This window comes from Alosa pseudoharengus, unplaced genomic scaffold (genome assembly GCF_046254945.1).
Source record: "Alosa pseudoharengus isolate Yale_2024_CS ecotype anadromous, Long Island Sound unplaced genomic scaffold, YU_APseudo_1.1 YU_APseudo_1.1_scf_18, whole genome shotgun sequence".
In the NCBI taxonomy this organism is placed as follows: Eukaryota; Metazoa; Chordata; class Actinopteri; order Clupeiformes; family Clupeidae; genus Alosa; species Alosa pseudoharengus.
In genome coordinates this window covers 33,566,345-33,589,318 of record NW_027468650.1, presented here as the reverse complement: position 1 = coordinate 33,589,318, position 22,974 = coordinate 33,566,345, and the positions used below count along the sequence as shown (strand labels likewise).

At 44.4% G+C, this 22,974-nt stretch overlaps 1 protein-coding gene across 7 annotated transcripts in view; it reads left to right on the top strand.

Annotated features, from left to right (window-relative positions):
- The window catches only part of LOC143131394 (receptor-type tyrosine-protein phosphatase mu-like), a 194,837-nt gene that overhangs the window by 137,414 nt on the left and 34,449 nt on the right, over positions 1-22,974 (top strand). For 2 of the 7 annotated variants that reach the window (XM_076291008.1, XM_076291006.1), the window contains 4 exons: positions 2,996-3,131; positions 4,855-4,884; positions 18,112-18,263; positions 20,560-20,634. In XM_076291008.1, the coding sequence (XP_076147123.1) occupies positions 2,996-3,131; positions 4,855-4,884; positions 18,112-18,263; positions 20,560-20,634 (393 nt within the window). The remainder of the gene's footprint in view (positions 1-2,995; positions 3,132-4,854; positions 4,885-18,111; positions 18,264-20,559; positions 20,635-22,974) is intronic. The other 5 variants (XM_076291009.1, XM_076291007.1, XM_076291013.1 and 2 more) reach the window with 3 other exon arrangements.

Sequence of the window (22,974 nt, the reverse complement as noted above, 5' to 3'; positions counted from 1 at the left end):
TGAAATGCAAAACGCAGTCCTCACCACCTACCCCCTCACCCCCAAGAGTAAAAGATTTTTGGACTTCTTCCCTAACTCCTGCACCATCGTCGAGACCTGGCAAAGTGTCAGATGAAAGAGAGAGAGAAAAAAAAACAGAAGATTGTGATGGGAGAGCACAAAGGACAGAAATTTGTGGAAATGCAATCTCTCGCCTCCAAACAAGGACGGCGTATCTCCTTTGCATACGCATCTCTGTCAGATAGAAAAGGGGCTATATGCAAATCTTTATCCCCTTCTGCGTATGCCTCTCCTGGAATATTTCATCTTCTACTTCCTGTTTTGTTTGTTTATGCATCACTTTTCTTTTACATGGAGAGACCAGAAGTCTTCGGGAACTGGGTGTTCCTCAACAACCTTGAGCCAAATGTTCTTTTTTTCAAGGAGAGAATGTTCAGGTCCTTGTTTGGAGTCTGGTCTCCTCTGTGTCTTTGTTCTTTGAACTGGCCCTGTGAGTCAGGAGGTGGGAGAGTGCCTGCCTCGCTTTTTCACTGTGTCATTTCTGCTTGGAAATGTGTGTTTGCTTGTGTTTGTGTGTGTGTGTGTGTCTATGTGTGTGTGTGTGCGTGCGTGCGTGCGTGCGTGCATCGTGCATGTGTCTGTGTGTGTGTATGTGTGTGTGTGTGTGTGTGTAAAAGCATATATCCACATATGGCCCTGATGCCTCTATTGCACATCTATTCTCTTCACAAAAGCCAGACCTCTGTACTCCCACCTCTATTGCTCTCTCTCTCTCTCTCTCTCTCTCTCTCTCTCTCTCTCTCTCTCTCTCAGAGTGCTCTCTTCTCACTCTGTTTTTCCCGTCTTCAAAGCACTGTCACTCCGCAAAGAAGTTCAGCGCGGCTGCGTTTTTCTGCATGTTTTGCCTTTCTGGTGGCAAATGACCCATGCGCGCTATGAAATGTCAAATTGAAAGGGAGAGAGACACGTAAGCACCAGTTCCAGGGTTGAGTGAGGCTGGAGTTGTTTTTCTTTTCTATTCTTTTTTTCAGGAAAGATCAGCGAAAGATTGGAAGGTTAGTATGGCATCCTCTGAATGTCTAAACAGTTGGAATCAAATAGACAAATTATTTACATGACTAGCATCAGAGGAAAACATTAATACACACACGTTAGATTAATGCATTTCCTCTTAGCTGACATTTATTATGCTAATCCATTCTCAGGGCATTATTCACAACGTGTAGTGTTTTTAAGACAGCTTGAAGCACGTCTCAGGAGTGTAGTTCTCTGATTTGGCTCAGAATGAATACACATCCTACATGCAGACATGTAAGCGTTAGAGTAACGTTAACACCTCCATAACCCCCATTGAAGGGCACCCTTGTCTCAGAACAAGCTCTGACTTCATCTTCATTAATCATGGTGCTAGTCCTCCTTGGACCCTAGTCACCCAATGCCCCCACCCCCACCCTCCCCCCTCTGGCCCTTCAGTCCCCTCTTCACATCAGGGGCTAAGTGCAAATATCCTCCCCCAGCATCATGGAGCTATCTGTCACCCAGGTAACGGGTGGAAGGTCCCGACTGGAGTGATGGATGTTGTCATGGTTTGATTGAAAAAGTGTAGCTGGCAGCAGCAATGGATTCCAGCCAGGGCGAATTGAACAGCTTGTCCCCGCAATTTTTCATCCTTCTCTCATTTAGCGCGGTGGAAATGGATATTTCATCGGGCCCCGACTTGACGTTCCATCACATTATACAGTAAACAGCTCTCCATGTACTCTCTTTCTCTTGCTCTTTCTCCCTTTCCTCTCTCTCTCTCTTCTCTCTATCCCCTCTTCTCCTCCCTGTCTGTCTCTGTAGTCTTTTTCCCCCTGTAGTCTCTCTCCCTCCCTCTCTCCCTCTCTCACCCCCCAGATGAGAGTGAGAAGGCCGCAGGAAGGCAGTGTCGCTGAGACACTGGCCGCTGGTAGCTACTCAGTTATCTGGTTTGAGCAGACATTAAATGCCTGCGCTCATAGTGTGATCACCCGTCACTGCCTACTTTGGGAATAAATTGCTCCGAAGGAAAGTTGTCTTCTCCCTCTCCTTCACCTTTCTCTTTTTTCATCTTTTTTTGCAGAGGGTGTTTTTTCCCCTCCTCTTCCTTGCCACTCGCCATATGTGACCCAGATTTGAATATCCAAAGGCGAGAAAGAGAGACATGGAGAGAGAGAGAGAGAGAGAGAGAGAGAGAGAGAGAGAGAGAGAGAGAGAGAGCTCTCCATACTTATCATGGCGATGAAGAAACAATGGCCGCCGAGAGGCACAATTAATGAGTTTATCTCCCTCTTTCAGGTGCAAGAACTCAGGCAAGAGGAAATAACCACTTAATTTTTTTTCATGGCAAGGCGGACAAAAGAAATAAATAAGCCATAAATAAATATATAAATCTCGCTGTATACATTGACATAAAAAGGTCACCACAGGGATGGGAGGATGATGATACTCGGAATGCATAGATGGACTCAGTGGAACATGATGATGATGCTCGGAATGCATGGATGGACTCAGTGGAACATCTGTGGACGATATCTATCCGGATGACATTTGGCCAGTGCACTTACTCAGGTGGCTGACGGAAGCATTTTTCCACTCTGGCGTTGAATGACAAGCACGAGGATGCTCCCCAGAGAATCAGTAATGAGTTTCAACATCAGTCTTTTTGTTGCTAGTTTGTTTTGTGTTTTTTCTTTCTTTGGATAATTGCCGTACCCATGTCAAAACAAGTACAAGTCAAGCCTATCACTGGAAAATGTTTGAGTCATGAAGAAAGTGAAGTGAAGAGACGTAACTTTTTGGAAATTGCCAGCCCAACATGAACTCAAGAAGAAGTTCACCTTCAAGTGAATCAGCGTTTTTCTCAACATCTTGAATGAAGCAGTGAGATACACCATTCAAAAGATACACTTTTGAATGGTTCATGGTGGCTCACAATGACATACATAGGCTTGGTCTAACTTGTTGTGTTTCTTAGGTGCGGCCACACGCAAACCAGATGAGGTTGAGCCAGAGAAACAGTCTGACCACACAGTGAAGATCGCCGGAGTTATCGCCGGCATTCTGCTCTTTATCATCATCTTCCTCGGCGTGGTGCTCGTGATGAAGAAACGGTAAGATAGCATTCCTCTATGATGCTACGCACACTGCCCATGCCTCCACAATGTTCAGGGAGTACCCGTGAAATAAATCCGAAAATAAACAATAAATAATGCCTGTCTTGTTCTACTGAGGCAGTAGATCAATATCCTCATTGGTGCGTTGCTATGTTCCTTTAACTTAGTCATTAAGTGCCAGAGCGTATAAGACCTGTTTTGAAGTTGTCAGTTTGTCAGTTGAACACTGAATAATTGATTTGATTACAATCATAAGAGCCACTAAACTGTTTGTGGCATTGGTATGGGTGTGACGCCATGAAATATGAATTCCTTTATGTTATTCTCAAACAAACGTGTTTCTAATGACCTAGTCAGGATTGGGAAACAGGAAAATATTTCAGAGGCTCATCTCATCTGGGAAAAAACACAAGATAAGAAGGAAAATTTGATGAAAGCGTTTTTTTTTTCAAAGAGAGGCCTAGGGCATGTTGCTACAGGCGAGTGTGCATTAGCCAGCCTTGCTAGCTAGAAAGCCGGGAGAGAGAGAGAGAGAGCGAGGAAGAGAGGCTTTCAGTATTCTATAAAGCAATCTCAGGAAGCTACACTGTGCAAATAGCCAACTTTATTTGTACACAGGCAAGCAGCGGCGCAGTACAGTGTGTGAGGTTTTCAGGCTCTCAGTTCAAGTTGCATGTGAGCTTGTCAGAAGCTACTCTGCGCTCGCTATGAACACTTAGCAAAGATAAGGGAAAACAGGCCAGATATTACTTTGTCAATATCAGCTATTATGTCTAGTGAATGAGGGCACTTGTACTGATTATGGTAATCATTTCCAAAGGTGATAGCATTTTCTAAATAGGAGTGAATTTTGCTCACCAGACAAATGAGGCAGTTATTTCAGTTCAATAGTTTAGTTTTAAATATTATAACCTTGGGCAATGCTTGTTAAATATGAGGGAAAAAATATTTTAAGTTAACGTTTAGGTGAGAGGGTGTCTTGATGTGGTGAAGTTTTTGGAAATTCCCATTACAGGAAACATATTGCCACACTAGTAGTTGTGCATTTGTTATGAATGGAAGTTTGAAGACTTGTCATTGTGATACACTATGACATATGGAGGCCAAGTAGCCAAGTAAGACTTGCTCCTGCCTACAGCTAAGATTTTTGGCTACTTCTGATTATGGAACCCAGATGTCAGCTGATGCTGGAACAGGTTTGGTCAAGATCTCACACAGACTGGATGACCCATGCTTGATCAGGACCAGAGCTGATCCGTAGTCAGTCAGAACCAGGGCTATGTCCAATCTGCTTTCTAACCGCTCCAGCTAGCGCTCTCTTTCCTACACCTTCTGCACTCTCCCCTTTTGTATATCTGAATAACAATCTCTGTCACAGGCACTTTACCCACAATGCACAGCTGGGGTGCGTACTAGCAACCTGCAGAATGTTAGGTCAGAATAACCCCCGACACCCCCCCGCCTTTCCCCTTCATCTCTCTCTCTCTCTCTCTGCCCCCCCACCCACCACCCCAGTGACTGTCAGGAACCTACATAACATACTGTCAGAATTCACCTCTGCCCTCACGAGTCACAAGTAGTTGTCACTTAAGCCACCATATCAGGTTTTGTTCATTTATTTCAACTTTTCAGACATTAATATTTTACTTTTTCTTTCCTTCCATTTCATTCTTCCCCTCTCCCACCACTGCTTATATCCTTCCACCACCCTACTTGGCAGAAGAACCTATCACTCCTACACTTATTACCTGTAAGTAACCACTTTGTCAAACGCCTTAGTGCCGTGCTTTCTCCGCCACGTTTTATATTTCCATGCATGAAACTAGTGACTTCAAACCCTCCTTTCAAACTGAAGCTTGAACAAGCTTGATTTTTTTTTCTCTCTTGGCTTTTTTTTAAAACCTCACAGCATTGGCTCTAACTCTTAACACAAGGCCTAAAAACAAGCTGTTAAAAGCAAAACAGCAGAAATGTACCAAACTTAACATAATGGAAAAAGTGACGCACAGTCAGATGTGAGATTGAACTCATACCTTTGATCCGAGGCTTCAGTGTGAAAGGGGACCCTGTTAAAGTCACTAGCTTACTCTCCTAACTTGATGAAAAAAACTCCCTCAGCCAGTGAGCTAGAGGTCAGATCGAGAGGAGCTTTCCCCTTGCTGTTTGCTAAACTGACCAGTCTGTTGTGCCCTATGAAGAGGGGGAAACTGTATGTCCTGCGAAAAGCATCTCCGTTTCCATGGGAATGATGACTAACAACCCCCCCTCCCCCCAACCCCATTTCGAAGCAGCTTAAAATGCTGACCTGACCCGAGGTGTTTTCACCTCATATAATTAAAAGAAAAATCTCCCTTCCCATAATTCACCTCACCTCATCATCTCCCATAATGTGTTGTCCTATTTGCTTTTTTAAATCATTAGTGGTCATTTTTCTGTTCATGTACATTTTTTTAATATATTTTTATCTTTCATATGTAGACCACTTTTTTCTGCATGGTTCAGTTGAAGGCATGTGAATAACTCATCTCCATACATCCATGCTAATAGCAGTCTTTAATTAGCTTCCACATGCTGGATTTGAAAGCATTGCCCACTCTGCTGTGATGAAGGTTTATATTGTAGCACACTACTAGACAATATTTGGGGAGCTGGGAATTACCTGGTCACTGTTGCAATGTTCTGATGGTATACTGTATAAGTGCCTAAAAATGGCTGATGTGAAGGTTTGTGTGCTTTGCTGATGTTAATTGAGTTATCTAATAACTCTAAAAGGAACAGAATGATGGAAATGTTAAAAATCTCTGTTGTGCCTGTTTTATTAAAACCAGATCATGGCACCATGGTGGATATTTTAAGAAAGCACAACTTTTGATATTTAAATGCCCGCTGCTCGCCAAGATGTTTTTCACGTTGTTTGTTCATGTTTTGAATTACACAGCGGGGCAAAAAAAAAATTAGTCTCGCAACTGTTTGTTGTTTATGCATTTAGTTGATAAAGAAAGCTGTCCAAAAGTGATTATCTTTGGGAGTAAAAATGACATTCATGGTGGAATTAATGTTGGCTTCAGCGAGTGCCAGAATGCTGACAGTCTTGCACAGACATAGCAGTATGGTGCCCCACGGCTAGGATTTGAATAAGACTCTGCAGAATATCTACAGGGCTTCTAGATAAATCCGTGATACACAGACAATTTTCTGCATTATAATTCAAGCTAAATTGGGATACTGAGCTCTGGCTTTGAAGTAGCACTTTTCTCCGTGGCTGCATCATTAGCGTCTATTTCCCGAATGCAGTAGCCACTTACCATCATAAACCAGACTGAAGTGAATGTTTATGATCTGTTTTGTTAGAGTTCACAAATCACAGTTACACCCGCCTCGGTTTAGATTAAGTAGTTACCGCAATATATCATGCTTCAGAGAATTTGTTGTGACAGAAGCAGGTTGGCGACAAAATAAGACTGGGGAAATTGAGTCAACGCTGTTTGAATGTATTACTCTAATGTGAGAACTCTTATGTGATCAGTGCAATCACTGGGGTCCAACCGGTAACACTGGTCAGTACTAATTAAATTTCCTCCGGTGAGATTTAATCAGAAGCAGGTGCAAAAGTCATTAGCAATGACCAATACTGCTCTTACTGACACAGGCTGGTGGTCGCATTAAGTCAGGCTGGGGGCCGTGGATCGCTATGGATTTTACCCCTCAAGTGTTAGCCGCCCCAGCCCACTGATAGTCCATGCATCACTCGCCTTGGATAGAGCCATTACAGGTGCAAGCAGCCTAATGAAATATTGAACACTGTCCTTTGATCCGATTGAGGACGGACATTGTTGCTTAGGTTGAGGCAAGGAGAGTGAAACAGAAGGCCCATTTAACATCTCTGTCCACTGCACTGGCAATGACCTCTGTCAGTGGAAGACCTGGATAAATGGTTTTAGCCAGCAACTCAGCTACACATTGTGTAACGACAGGTACAGCGATTAAGGATTTGGCTGCTTCTTGCTGTATCAATTACCCTGCTGAAGTGTAATGCGGAATGTCCCAGAGAGATAATTGGCTTGAAAGTCACTTTAGAAGAACTTAAAGAACTCCAGATATGAGAAGAGTCAGTGTTAATATCTTGGCAAGGTTCACAGAGGAGACATATGTTTGACTCTCCAGTAGAGAAATGATGGCATATTCTGAAGCAGTGCCTGATTCCTTGTTCCACACTCGCCTGTTACTGTATACGGTCAACTTGAGTTTTGAAAAAAAAGTCTAAACATCCAAATCAGGTGGGTGCTCAGTAAACAGATAAAAAGATCCCCACGCTGCTACTTGCTTCGGTTACTTCTCACCAGAGGATCATGTTTCGGCAAAACATTTAGTTTTCTTCTGTCCTCATTTCCTTCATTTGAAAACTTAAATGCTGCTGCTGTCCCCTTTACCTTTACGCCAACAGCCCTGATCTTGATAGTGTGAAAAGGAAAAACATAAACCATCACGCTAACGCCAGAGAGGAGACGTGGGGGAAGAGGAGAAAAGATATGTCCCTCCAGAATGAGAAATGAGTGCGGGCAGGGGCTCCCCCTATCTCTCTCTCTCTCTCTCTCTCTCTCTCTCTCTCTCTCTCTCTCTCTCTCTCTCTCTCTCTCTCTCTCTCCCTCTCCCATCCTCCCTCTGCAGAACCCCAACTTTATCATTCGTGGCGGCCTCCCAGGGACAGTGTGTGAGACAGGCCCATTTAACTCAGGGCCTTCAGCTGAGCATGTTCCTCGGCTGCGAGAGAACCTTTAATTAAATCCTACACGGAAGAAACAAGAGTCAAATTAATTGCCACAATGCGACATGCATTTGTCTTACTGACAGCCACCCAACATCCGAAAGTGGTAGATGGAGATGGAGGAGATAGAGGAGTAGAGGAGGAGGAAGAGGAGTAGAGGTGGAGGTGAAGGAGGAAGAGGAGGAGGTGGAGGAGGAAGAGGATGAGGTGGAGGAGGAAGAGGAGTAGAGGAGGAGGTGGAGGAGGAAGAGGAGTAGAGGAGGAAGAGGAGTAGAGGAGGAGGAGGAGGAGTAGAGGATGAGGTGGAGGAGGAAGAGGAGTAGAGGAGGTGGAGGAGGAAGAGGAGGAGGTGGAGGAGGTGGAGGAGGAAGATGGGTAGCAAGTCGCTAATCTTCTCCAGTGTCTCTCATGACAGACACTGTGGTGTGTCACAGGGTTCAGACAAACTGTGCACTCATTAGGTTGGCAGGTCATTGCAGAGTAACCTCCCTTTGATGTTTTCTGCTTAATATTGACCCTCTGTTTTGGAGATAAGCTAACTCAAGCATGGCCGACAAACAAGCTGTCGCACCTCACTCTCCGTGCCATTTCATTCAGCTGAACTTCGTTGCCGAGCATCAAACGCTGTAATCTCTTTTGCTGTTAATTAACGGAAGCTGAGGTGGTTTACGTGTGCAGAAGGCAGGGTACTGGGGGGGGGGGGATTTAACAGCCTCATGCTGCCAGGGAGAGGAAATGAAATTAGCCCGCTCCAGGAAAAGCCGTCTTATCAGTTGATCATTACACAGTGGTATGTGGCACTTACGCTGGCCGAGGCCACGAAGGTGTCAGGAAACCTATGTAACCTTATCAGAGCTCCAAATGAACTAATGGACTGTGAACGCCGTAAGTTCGAGTGCTCGCCGAGAGCCTTCTGTTTCAGAGCCACCGTAATTGACAAGACATCCGGGGTCCTTCTTTTCCATGTTCTAGTCAGTAATGAGAGGAAGAAGGCTTGACACACAGCGGGACGCAAAAGTGGACACACCGAAACGATGTCACACACGGTGCCCGTTACGGTGGCAAACACAGTGTCTACTTAGATGTTGTTTTTCTCTTCTCATTTGACTGTAAGCTACACTTTTCATAGTGAGAATGTGCAGAGAAGCTAGTTGGAGTCGTGAATGATCCAAAAGGCTTTAACCACGGAAGGAAAAAGTGAGGGATGATGACACTGACTCATCACGATGCACTACTTGCATGCAAAATGCCCTTAATTGCCTCCATCGTCCCTAACGGATGTACCGAAAGATAGTTTTCAGACAGCAGGAGCTTGATGAAGGGAGACCACAACTTGAAAGCATCCTATTAAAATCCAATCACTATAGCGTGGCTCCACAGTGTTGCATCCGCCTTTGCTGTGGTAGCTGTATTTTGTCCTCACTGACTGCCAAGGTGTAGGACAGATCAGTACAGGGCTGCTTTTTGGTGTCACACAGGTACGATGGATCCATAGCCATTGGAGAAGAGATTGTGGTTAGTGAAAGGCATGGGAGGCACAACAGGATTCCTTTCAGCCGCAGAGGAAGGTCACACCACTGACACAGTGGACCATCCTGGAAGATGTCATGACCAGTTTTAATTTCTGTTTGTGCGAGGTCTCAGAGGAGATTATTATTTTGGAGAGGACAGGACCTTTTTTTTTGTGGAAATGCCAGAGCCTTTGCTTGCTGTAACTTACTGTAACTGTTAGAGGGCCACAGGGGAGAAGAAATCTCAAGATTGCTTCTTTTGGAAGTGACTACAAGCCTTTGAATGAGCTCATGTGCTGTCTCTTAGAGTTGTGTGTTGCAAGTTGACCTATTCAAGGCCATCAACTGAGCTTCACAAAATTCTTGCAGTTGCTTTTCCATCATGCATTTTGTTCATTAGTTGAGTTTGGACAAGCAAACCATACCCCATGTTGAATTGTCACTGCCTTATATCATGGCCCTGATAAACACATTGCATAATGGTACAAATTTAAAACCTTAATGCATTGTTCTTGCCAGGGACACAGAAATCTATATATATCAGGATCACTTGAGCCAAAAGGAGAGAGTGTTTGCAATCACCATGTCTTTAAATATTGATGCCTAGTATGCTGGTTTACCTAGTGAGTTCAATAGATCTCTGAACAAGGGGACCAGCCTCTCAAAGAGAATCTAGTATCATCTCATGCTAGGCAGCATTTTGATTTGTTTGCGTTTGCCCGTGTAGGACCAAACAGTTATTCAAACATAGGTGGAGGATATTTCCCCAGGATGTCAACAGTCTATTGCCAGCTGTCAATACAATCACTTTCCAAGGTCATTATTGCTCTGACTGTACGATAACATTCTCAATAATGCTGCCAAGCATTCTGTTAATGTGTGAGTTAGTGATTTTATTTGGCTGTAAATTATAAACAGATCCACTGGTTATGGAAACCTGTTGTATATAATCCAGATCTGTTTTTGTTGATGTTTTGTTGTGATTTAGTGTTTAGTTACTCTAGCGTTCTCACTGATGGTAATGGCAGCATTTTGGGACCAGCTCGTCCTTGGCATCTGTGTTGAAAAAAGATTGCAGCATCACCTGCAACACTGCAATTAAGTTGTCAACACTTAACGTCTTAATATCACCGCCTCCTCCTCCAGACTCCAGAGCCATCTCGTGTGTATGAGGAGGCTTTTTAAATTAAGATGCAGTTCACGTCTGCTCAGCCATGAAAACAAGAAAATTAAAATTTCAAATGAAGAATGTTTTAGTCAATCTTCATTAGAGTTAAGCAAAAAAAACGTGGTTCTTTAATTAGCTTTTGGTTAAGATGTTTTTTTTATTTTATTTTCTGTTCTTTTTTATTTTCTGTTCTTACTGCTTGTACATTAGTTCTCTGTGCAGTCAATTGTGGTGCAGATCAGGCCCCAATCTGAACCAAATGCTCTTGGATTTTAAAAAGAAATGAGGGGAAGGGAGGTTTATGAAAACAACAGCAGGAATTGTACAGTGAAGCGGAAATAAAGTGGTGGTTAGTTATTTGTGGATTATACTCTGGTGGTGAGAATTATTCTTTTTCTGGCTGGCTGCCATGTGATATTTCTGTATAACAGAACAGCTTTGCCCTTTGTGGCATGCCTCAGCCTCATCCAGTATTCTCACATGGCAGGCCAAGTCACCAAGGGTTACAGGACTGCTGTAGTCACCAAGGGTTACAGGACTGCTGTCTGAACACAAGAAAAATCACCTGACCTCTATATCAGTGTACCAGTCACTCTTACAGTACGCCACGGTGACAACTCGGTACACTCTTAGTATTAGTGGCAAAGCCTTTCATTGACATGTATCCGGATCAGCAGTACATACTAATACATGTAGATGCTCTTTTTTCCTGTGAATAATATACTGTGTGTCAGTCTTCATTTCACTGAGCTGTGTTATTGTTCAGACTACTGAAAGGATCGCATAATTATATCACCTATGGAGATCTTGGTGAACTTGGTATGCACATAGTTATAGCCTGTCTATTCATGTAGATGAAGTGGATTTGACGTGGTATGTGGCACATAGTACATTTTTCATGATGCAGTGGGTTATTTTAATTCTGTAAATTATGCTGGCAGTATAATCACATTAAAACAAACATGCAAAACACAGACACTTAGTAGATTCACAAAGTCAACATGATTGAACTTATTAAAACCCATAAATGTCAAAGAGATTCTTCTGGACGAATGTATTTCCTAGAGTAGACAGTGTAATTGAATCATATATCCCACCTACTGTGCACATGGCAAAATTCTGCATCTAATTCTAAGCAGCTAAATGTAAATATATATTCCGTTCAGTCTTCTGCCCCTTGTAACAAAATTATTAACTACATATTTAATGAATGTAGGGAAAATATATTGGTCTGTCTCTTCATGTTTTATGGCTATTTTTTATGGATGGATGACTCTTGCCTGCAGTAACATCATGCAGGCCATTTCCTGCTGTCCAACCAGTTGAAGGCCTGAGGTGTTAGGCCTGTGTGTCAGGTCCAAACAGCTGGATTTATCCCTCTAAATGATGGATAAAATGGGCTTTTTGTGGCCGAGCCCACGCTCCGCAGAGAGGCACGCTCGAGGGGGCCCCCACGTCTCCTGGGGATCCAGGCCATCACAGCACAACAGCAAGAGCACAGTGCAGCAGAGCTTTTATTTATGTGTTTGTGAGAACTCAGAGGAAAACTCTTAAAGATTTCTCTTTTCTCTCTCTCTCTCTCTCTCTCTCTCTCTCTCTCTCTCTCTCTCTCTCTTTCTCTCTCTCCCTCTCTTTCTCTCTCTCCTCCTCCATTTCGCCTTCCCTCACTCTGCTCACGAACTCAGCGCGGACGTCTTCCATCTGTGAGGGCTTCAGGTTAAGCCATTCCAAATGGATGTGTTTACACAGGAAGCGAAAAAAGGCAGGGGAAAAAAAGAATCAAATGGAAAAAGGAATGGCCAATATTGCTGTTTGAAGACAAAAAAAGAAGTGAAAGAAGAAAAAAAAGCAAGCGAGAATAGGGATTGAAAGGTTGGAGATAGCGTCTACAGGGACTAGGGGGTGGGGAGGAGGACATGGGAGGAGGTCTCGGCCGTCTTGCATTAGCTATGCATGGGCAGCGGATGTGCTTTCCACACACCGGGTGAGGCCGCAGCGGGACGCGAGTGAGCTCTCGTGTTCTTGAAGTTGTCCTTCCTCTTTCTGCTCGTCCTGTGCCAGGGACGGCTAGGCGGGGGACCACGCCGCATAAGCAAGCACACCAGCTAGCGCTGTTCCATAGTGGTGACTGTACCTGCCTCAGAGGTGCACAAGGGCCTTCATTGACTTATTTATTTATCTGCTTGTTTACTTATTCATGTGTTTATTTATTTATTTTGGGTTGTTATTTGTAGGCACTCCTTTGTGTGCGTGTGATTGAGAAGTCACATCACTCCTGCAAACACCACAACACAAACCCCACACGCATGGGTACGCTAAAGTTAATCTGGCCTTTTAAACTGTTTAGCAATGCCCCTAAGGAGACACAGTCAAAAGGAAGCTTTTGCATTGTGTGGGGAGGCACAGATCCCTCTGGTTAGCAGCAGAAATATTAGCATCTGTGTGGATGCAGTGAGTTTTGCCTCAGTAGAATACCGCCTTTGCAGTCCTCTCCCTCTCCAGCACAGCGGGACCCCAGCAGGACTCCGGCAACTGTCGCCGGGGCCGCTCCCATGCTGGCAAATGCCACAGCCTCCACTGCTGCTGAGAGAGGATCTCTCGTATGAAATAATGCGTCTCCCTCTCAGCTGGTGACACTCTCTTGTGCTTGTACTGAAAAAAAAAACCCCTTCGGGCTGACAGTGGCATGCCGGCTTTCTGTGTCACGATTGATGATGCCGGGTCATTTCTGTGAAACTTTGCCAATCTGTTGTTTGTCGTTTTTTCCTCCCGGCAAGCAGCTCACCGAGAGAAGATGGTCTATCACTTGTGTTTCCCATCAAACATTTCCAGCATAGTGTAGCTGAGGTGATGATCTTGAGGCAGAAACCACATTGCTTTGATGTTGTGTTTCGTTTTGTCTAGTTTTTGTTTTATTTTTTGTTTTCTATTTTATTGTGTGACTACAGCATCTGTTCTCACAGTAAAATGAACTAGGAGGATTGATAGACATCTACAGCTCAACATGGAAGCCACTTAAGGGTTTTAACCGTTGACCCTTACGTCAGACTGCTCCTCCTGTGAAGGCAAGGATGCTTCGATCGGACGACTGGACCTGGTCCTCTGGCCCGGTGACATTTTTGGTCTGATTAGAGAGACTCTGAAGAGGCCCTACTCACATTTACTTTCCATCTCCTCTCGGCTCGCTCACCCGTTGCTCCGGGAGACGGATCGACTCCTGACATTTGCAAGGAAATAGGCTACTTGGGCTTCGTCAAATCCGCCTCTTCGTGGGGTATGGGGTTTTCAATTGTGACCTCTACATGCACCCCCCCCCCCCTCAGGTTTTTTGGGGGAAAGACACAGTTTGAGCCTCACAAATAAAAGGACAGATTGAAGCTCTACATGTCTGCCAAGTCCCACTGCTGCACACTGAGGTTGAGTGGGTGGGAGTTTTGTTATAAAAAAGTGGTATCCAGTTGCTCAGCTCCTGAAAAAGGTATCCACATTCAAACAGGCCAAGAGCACCTGAGTGTTTTTACAACTATAGCAAGTCATGTGGACCTGCATACACAACAGGGTTGTGCAAAATTCGAATTGCAATTCTTCTTCCGGTTTGCTACCTCAATTGAAATGCAAGTGAAATTCAAGAATTGAATTGGAATTTAAGAGCCAGTTTCAATTCAATTCTGGAATTTTGCACAAGCCTGATACACAAAAGTTTTTGTTAAAAATATAGATATTACTTTCTGTTTTTTCAGTAAACCTAAAACAAGAAAAATACCAAAGCCATGTGTTTCTGTTTTTGTTCATTGTGGGTCCTAGACACAACACAGGACTTTGCATGGGGGAAGTCTGTGTTAACAAATGCCTTTGAATTTTGGGTACACTGTGGCCAAATGTTGAGTTTTGTGTTGGTTTTCCTGAGACTATTTACAAAGGCTGAAACATGCCAATTTACTTGACTAAAGCAAAGGCTATTATTTTACCATTAGTTCATGCTATAATTTACTGTACATCTAATGTATTGGAGTATATTCTCCTTTCTCTCTGTATCAGAATACAGAGCACAGCATTCCAGTTGCTTAATGTTTGTACAGAGAAATGACCACAAGGAAAACTTGTGTAGCCCAGGCCTGCACTCTCCCTGAATACTCTCTTGTGCTCCTCACCACTGTTTATCCCAAACCTCTCCCCAATTCACGTCTCGCTCATGCTAACTCTCTCCTACGCCAGATTACAGATTACACACGGGACAACAACAGTGTGCGTTAAACGTCACTTTCACGGCAAACAAATTTTGAAGGAACATTTAAGTCATTAGTGTCCTGTCGGGCTCTGGATGTGTGGAGAGAGACGTTAGAAGAGGGGGGCAGCGGGAGGCTCACTGGTGTATGGAGGCAAATTGAATAAATGAGATTGATTCGCAAGTGCAGACGGCGGGGGAGCTTCATTAGCTAACGTCCCTCCATTAGCAGCGATGGCGCTCAGCCGCGCACTACTGGCGGGGGGACCTGCCAGGGTTTTTTTTTACCATTTATCGGCACCGAAGATGCGAGAGAGGGATACAATTATAGCCTGCTGAAGTCCCATCGCCTGAAGGCAGGTAGAGCTCCTCGCTAGCCTCGCAATCTAGGCTGAGGCTATCATTTGCGGAGGTAAAATGTCACACTTCCCTCGGCAAATGAAAGAATCAGCTGTGACAATGAAAATGAGCTATTGTTCTTCCTCCGCATTCTGTGGCGGCTGGAGCTCTTTTCATTGTTTCCCCCTTTTCTTTGTATTTACAACAAAGTATTTTAGGCCATATTTTTTTCCTAAGTGTTGTATTTTTTTTATCCTGAACAAGAGTTTATCTTCAATTTAAAGCACTATAGCTCCCTCTGCTTGAATGCTTCAAATGAGCTCAACTCTGCAAGGGACTCTGTCATTATGACATCCACTGTAATTTCCAGAAGCTTTCTGCAGACGCTTTAATTTGTTTTTAAGTGTGGGAGACGAGGGCCTGCGTGGTGACAAATCTCTGCCGAGATACAAGCCTCGGAGACCAATGCAGATTCAGATGATGACAAAAGCCTGTAGATTTTAAGCTGGGGTTTGCAAAAAAAAAGTCTATATGTAGACTTTGGTACTTCTAGAGGGATAGTGGCTCTTTGAAGTGCTATTTTACTTACTAAGTCCCCTTGTAGCAAATCAGGTCTAAAAAGGGGGGGGGGGGATTGGCCTTCATTGAAATACTGTTGGTCAGTCAGCAAAGCACTGAAGAGTGCATAGCATTGCTCTCCACTTACAGAGATGCACAGCTACTTGCTTTGGTTCTTTTGGTATCCTTGTATCTGTTTTTCTGTCTGATTTTAGCCATCATAATGAAGTATCTTAACCTCTGGCAATAGTCTGAGAAAACAGACATTTACTTCACTGTAAAGGCCTATACAGTATGTGTATACACATTTTTGCACAGTTGCAGTTTTTGACTCCTAGTCTGTGGTCCTTAGCTGTAGTTCTAGTGGTCAGTAGTTTAGATGAAGTGGTAAGCGATGGTTGTCTGTTAATGTCTTGAGTGTGTTCTAATAACATATTCAGTAGCATTTTAAGAGGGGAAACTTCCCAAGAGAGAGGCTACAGTAGATGGTAGAAATGGCTAAAGTTACTCAGTAATGCTTTTGCCACAAACCCTCAGGCTGATGGAAAGCCAGTTCTCTTTTTTCCATTCGTAAAAAGCCGGAATCAGTCTGACCACTGGACAAAGTGATGATGGAGAACAGCGAGAGAAGAAAGAAAGACAGGAGGGTGAGAGAGAGAAAGAGATTGAGAGAAAAAAGAGGGAGGACTTTACTTTCATTTATTTATGTTTAATGTCCCTGCTGCAGGGGACTAGGTCCAGACACTGTCTCAATGCTTGAGACCACTTAAGAGGTATTTTTTGTTTTGGGGGTTGGAGGAAGAAAGTCATGAAGCAAGAAGATTACCAGGATCATGGTGGGTCCATTAGAGATCGGTCCTGTCCCCTCCTCTCAGGGCCCTGGGGGCAGTTGAATCAACAGGGGCAGTTAAATGCCTCCCTGAAGTGCTCTGTAATGCCCTATGCATACAAATGGCCACTAGCCACTGGAACAGAACATTCGAGTGTGCTCCGGAAATCGGTGTTCTGGAAGACTCCCATGCGCACCTGGTCATTTTCAATCAAGCAGTGTCCATTTTGCTGTGGTTCTAACATGTAAATCCAGGCTTTAATGGTAGTTTTGGCAGGCACCTGCTCACTAGGGGAAAAGCTGTTTAAGAAGCAAGGTGTCTAGGTTGTGTACCTCATTTAGTTTTTGTGGAGTTGGTTTTTGGTGATGGCCAGCCTGGATAGGATGTTCTTCTCACACCTGGTGGTCAAAATCCCCTCCGGCACTTTGGCTTGCTCTACTTATCGACCTGGCATCAAAGAAATGTTGCCTGCTTCCAAAAGCAACATGTCCAGTGTGGATTACCAATCCTAGCCCCAAGGTGACGCCATTTTTGTGCCAGCAATATGATGCAAGCACAGAAAAGCTAGTGCAGACACAGCCTGTTTCAGGTGTACAGTACAGGGGGCAACATCCGTTGGCAGTGCATCATCTCTCCCCAGACATGCTTATCTGCTCTGACTCCTCTAATTAGTATAGTGTGTGTGTGTGTGTGTGAGAGAGAGAGAGAGATGGGGAGAGATGGGGAGAGAATGGTGGGGCTTTGGAGAGTACTCTTTGAGCAATCCCAAGTGCACTGCCACATCCAGGCAAAAGTCTCTTGGTGCCCCTGCAACTGCCGTATTGCTGCAGGCAAAATCCTCTTCCCCCGGCTTTTTCCCTCCCCCTCTTCTGTTGTTGTTCATCACCATGTTCCATCTCTGTGTGTGAGGGAAAGAGTGTACAACTCTCTCTCTCTCTCTCTTTCTCTCCCTCTATCTCTATCTGTCTCACACTGACATGGGGTCTCCAGGGTCCACATTAGTAGTGCTCCCTGAGTCACCAAGCAGGTATTTAAGGGCGTCCTTGTCTCCTAGAATTTCCCTCACTCAAGCTTCAGGTCCGGTCCCCAGAATACTGACTGTGTCCTGCTGGCATGCTAGGAAGTGGCAGCCTCAAGCTCGGATTTGGCCCTCATCAGGCCTGTACATCCCAGATCAGGACTGGACCTGGGCCTGATCCGTCCCAGAACCCGCTGCCATTAGGCTTTCTGTCCAGCTAGCTGTGAGGTCATGCAGGGACAGACATTGAGTGGTCGCTAAATATAGATTCTTAAACAGTAAAAATGATGGAGTGATGTAATAAATGTCTATATTTTTTTCTTTGCACGCAAATTCATACCAGTGCTATTCCGTAATGTTGTGTCATTATGCGGTTGGAATGTTTTTAGGTTTCTTTTACATGACTTGCTCAATGAATCATGATCTGTGGTTCTAATACTGTAAAAACCACATGGAAAGCCATGGTTTTTAAAATACTGTATCCAAGTCATTTTTAAAAAATGTTAAAGGTGGGATGTGGTTCTTTGATGCTTAACAGACATTCCTCTGTCTCTTATCTGAAGGAAACTGGCCAAAAAACGTAAAGAGACTCTAAGCAGCACCCGGCAGGAGATGACCGTGATGGTCAACTCCATGGACAAGAGCTACACAGAGCAAGGCACCAACTGCGACGAAGCCATCTCCTTCATGGACACCCACAACCTCAATGGCAGAAGTAAGTATCAGATCTCTTCGACAGCAAACAAGTGTAGAGGTGGGAGCTCGCTATTCTGATTCCTCTCTCATTTCAGAAGTGAAAGGTTTAGGCCTCTACTAACCCCACTGCACTGACTCACTCAGACACAGCAGGCCACCACACGGGTTAACTTAAAAGCATGTGGCCAAATGTACTTACCGCTGCACAAGACGCTGATTTGCCTCAACTAAAAGTGCACCCCCCCCCCCTGACAATGTTTTGTACATATTCTTTTAATCCCCAAGAGCATTAAAAGCAAAAAAAAAATGGACTTGTCAGCATAATCCTGCACATTGTTTTGGTGTAATCTCACTTTAAAAGGAATTATGACATCTTGCAAACTACCCTCATCAGCACTTGGTGTCTAATCCTGTTATGATGGAGGCTGTACCGTTTTTTAGTTGTTGTTTGGAAACAAATACATTTCTTCAGCTCCCTTAAGGCTCCTTATTCCTTTGGTCTGGTCTGACACATGGCCACTGTCTGCAGGCTACAAACATCCCCAGTGTGCAGTGATCAGCAATCTTGTTCTCCAGTGGGGTTTCATCCCCTGGGGCCTACACAGAGCTTCTTGGTCCACTAGTCTTCTACCGAAGGACAGGTGGTCCTGGCTGGGGCTGACGAATTTAATCCCCCCCTACGAGGGATGGTGATTAGAGGCATCTCTGTGCCCACCCCGCCCCTTCCTCCTGTCAAGATGCTGGGTCAGCAACATTTGGCCCAAGTCCATACCTTATCCCTCCTCCCCAACATAAAAAATACCCACAGACACCCACCCCCCTCATCTTTTCCCCATTGCTCTCTAATCCTTATTTTTTATGCCGGTTGTTTTTGTCTCAAGTGGCAGAACCCAAATTTTAGTCAGCCTTTATTATGCAGTGCCATGGAAAAGAGGTGCACTATAAGTGATTCTAAAGAAATGCTGTGTTTTCCGTTGAGACACAAAATGGTGTCCCCAATACTGTCCCAAAGAACTTCTGGGAATTAGAGGGTTAATGCCACGTGGACAGCAGAGACTGAAAAGCCACCACTTTGCGCCATTTCACGCTCTCACAGTCCGTCTGTCACAGAGCAGCAAACTGGAAAGAGCGACGGGATTGGCCCCTCTGATCACTTGACGCTAGTTAATATTGCAGGAGGAGTTAGCAGAGCTTTCCAGGTGACCAAGCTGATGTGTGGTCCGGCGAAGTGGCTGGGAACAGGGAGATAAATAAGTAAACAAGGCTCTGGTAACAGGGACGGATGGGCTGCCTTGGGACGACAGAACGATTCATGCGTGACCTTATCACTGCTGTCCGTCACAATAGCACTGACTGACAGCTCAGGTCATAGCAGGCCTCAGCGAATCGGAGCAGCTGTCAGATACCAACCTCCAATCTGACCCCAACCCCCGCCAATCCCCAAACGCTATCCAGTCCCCTATACCACAGCCAATATAGTCACCTTTAACTCCCATACATGAAACACAAGCTTCAAACCTCCCACTTTACAACAGAAGGCCCTCAGAGTAATTCTCTTGAAGTGTTGGCTGGTGTTTGTGTGGTTAGAGATTCTCCTTGCTAGACTAAATGGACATTTATGTCCTTAGCACCTTTACACCAAGGGCATCTGATCTATCAGTGTGTGTGTGTGTGTGTGTGTGTGTGTCTGTGTGTGTGTGTGTGTGAGAGAGAGAGAGAGAGAGAGAGAGAGAGAGAGAGAGAGAGAAAGAGAGTGAACCTATGGCCTTGGCCTTGCATGTGTCTCTCACTCCAAAAGGGGTGCAGGAACACTTGTAAAACACGTTTCACCAAGGATGAATGATATTGCATTGAAAGCAGACCAGATTGACTGTATGCGGACGATGCCCTCTTGTCAGTTTATTTTTAACTGCCTATTTGTGTCATATTTTTGTCCACGTCCCTGACCTGGACCAGTGAACAGGAAAGTATGTACACTATTTGAGCTATGCGGCTTTTATGCACGTCATGATTTTTTGGAAAGCAGACAATCCAGGCATGTCCTATTAAGTCGACGTAGCCAAGGGAATAGCAGATGCCACAAACGTATAATAAGACGAAGGTTGACATCTGACTCGAGAGGAAGCATAAAGTATCCTTCCTTCCTTCTAAATATGAGACTGAAATTTGCTATTGGGGTTATAAGGCACTCTAAAATGGAATGTTTTTTATTTTTATTATCTATAACCTCACTAAACACAAACAACCATTTTAACCCTTTTTCTCTACTTGACAAAGGTGTGCTTGCTTCTCTTTTGTTGTTGTTTTGCTAAAAGCTGTTTCCTCGCCGTCATCATTCACCATGAAGACTAACACCCTGAGCACGTCCGTGCCGAACTCCTACTACCCAGGTAAAGGCCTCACCTCCCCATGCCCTCATACACTGAAGTCTTTTCTACAAACCTCGACAAAGTGATTTACCCTGCTTCCTAAGAGAATATGAATGAGTGTTGTGCTTGCACTAACCAAAGATTGAGGTAGCATTGCTGACTTGCCCGCAAAATTTCAATAGCTTCTTGTCTTCGCTCTCTCCTGTATGTGTACCCAGTGGGAAGAACCGTATTCAGAATACATGCATACATAATGAATGCTGTTCAAATAAAATGTCAAGAATGGCAAAACACATTAAACTTGCCGTTGCATTGTGTACTCTAGACTTGGTACAACAAATGGCTTTTAAATATGACATTAAATATATTACACAATGTAATGAGTCAGTTCTTCCATTGGGTTTTGACTGCCTCTGACTACCTAACTGTCACCTATGGACTGCTGCCTTGCTGCTGTTGGATGTTTGTGACGTGTAGGGGCCCTTGTTCGCTCACTCACTGCCATATTCTTTCCTCTTTGTTAACCTCCTGCACTGGTTTTGGGGTAATGGCAGATCCATTTGTGCCAACTGCTATCTTAGGTGAGAATACTTTCCTGTTTATGTTTTTTGTTTGTTTGTTTGTTTGTATTTTGTTTTTTAATTTATTGGTGGTTGTTGTTATTGTTGTTATTGTTGTCGTTGTTGCTTATTTCCAAGTGCTAACTTTAGTTAACCATTTTGATCTCACATAATATGTAGACTAGGCCTAAGTAGTGAACTTAAGAGGGAGAAATAGTCAGAGAGAGAGAGAGAGAGAGAGAGAGAACTAGAGACAGAGAGATTTGGTTTGTTACTGATGATGGCTTCCTCACATCCATACCTGCCTGCTTTGTTCTTCTCTGTAAGACGAGGGTTTTTCCCAAGCCGAGGTGTTGCTTCACCCCCATCCCATCCGCATTCCGTGTCGTGCGTGTGACGTCACGTATGTCTATGACTCTCATGTGCATGGACAATGTGGACTGGATGAGGGGGGTGACTGTATGGTGCAGCGTTTAAAAATAAAGAAAGAAATAAAAAACAAAACAACTGCAGCCCATGGTTGCTCAGAGTTTGCAAGAGACTGCCGCTAGCAGTGTTACTAACGCTTTTGTTCCGAATGGCCCAGACATCGGGGAGCTCATTTGTACTCCAATAAAAGCCAAAAAAAAAATTCTAGGGGATTGGTATTGCTCCTACCAAGCTGTAGTAGCCATTGTCAATGTATTTCATATTCTGTCTATTCTGATTAAAGTCATCTGATCCAGTTCATCTGATGTGAGACGAGGCCGACGTATTCCTTTAAATGGAAGTGACTGGCATCTAGCATCAATTGGCGTTTCAGTGAGCGAAAAGTACCATCATCAAAAACATCACATTTTCCCCCCCGCTGATTTGGCCAACATATACCATCAAGGGTATCATCCACAGTAAGAATTTGGTTGCCAGTCACATGTTTACACATTGTGTTTTATATTGGTTACAATACACTATCTATCCTCATAGTCCAAGATGACCAAAACATCTTCTGAAGGTCCCTCACAACAGCAGGCAGTCAAATATGTCAGTCTTAATTGAAAAAGCAGTCTACACTGTGCAGGTGCTTATGCTAAAACTTGTTGCTTATACCCTGTTTCCTTTCTCTTCTCCTTTTTTCTTCGCATTTAACCTGTTATGTATCCTCTTAAAAAGTGCCAATTAATGGTAAGTTCCCCAACTGCCCTGTGTTTTATTTTTTTTGGGGGGGGAGATGTGTGTGTGAGTCATATCCAAGGGTGTGTGTGTGTGGGGGCGGGGGGTGATTGCCTGTCGTAAAAGGGGGGAGGTGTGTGTGTTGGGGAGGGGGTTGGGCTATTCCCTGGCTCCTTGTTGCCTCGCATGGCCTTGTTAAGCATCTCATGCCCTCTCCTGTCCACGTTTGTAAAGCCATAAGCTAGCATGGCAATTGAACTCATCCATGAGAGCCCTCTCTTCATGCGTATGTGGATCGATGTGCCATCCCTCCTGCCGCCCACTCCGTCACCCACTTTTTGGTTTGATTCTAACTCCCCCTCCACGCCCCCCCCCCCACCACCACCACCACCACCACCTGTTCCTCCAACCACACCACACACATACTGTTCCAACTTGTGTTTCTGTGAAGGTGCTTCCATCAGACATCGCCATCGTAGCTTCGGTCTCCTCCCTTCATCTTATTGTGTGGCTGACGTCGTCAACTTAAGCCATTCCATCATTTGTGCGAACTCATTCTGCCATTGGTCTAACCTTGTGGATAGCAACTTAGTCGAGAACTTAGCCACAAGCTAGCATACCAGAACAGGAAGTTATTGTAGTTCCTATATAG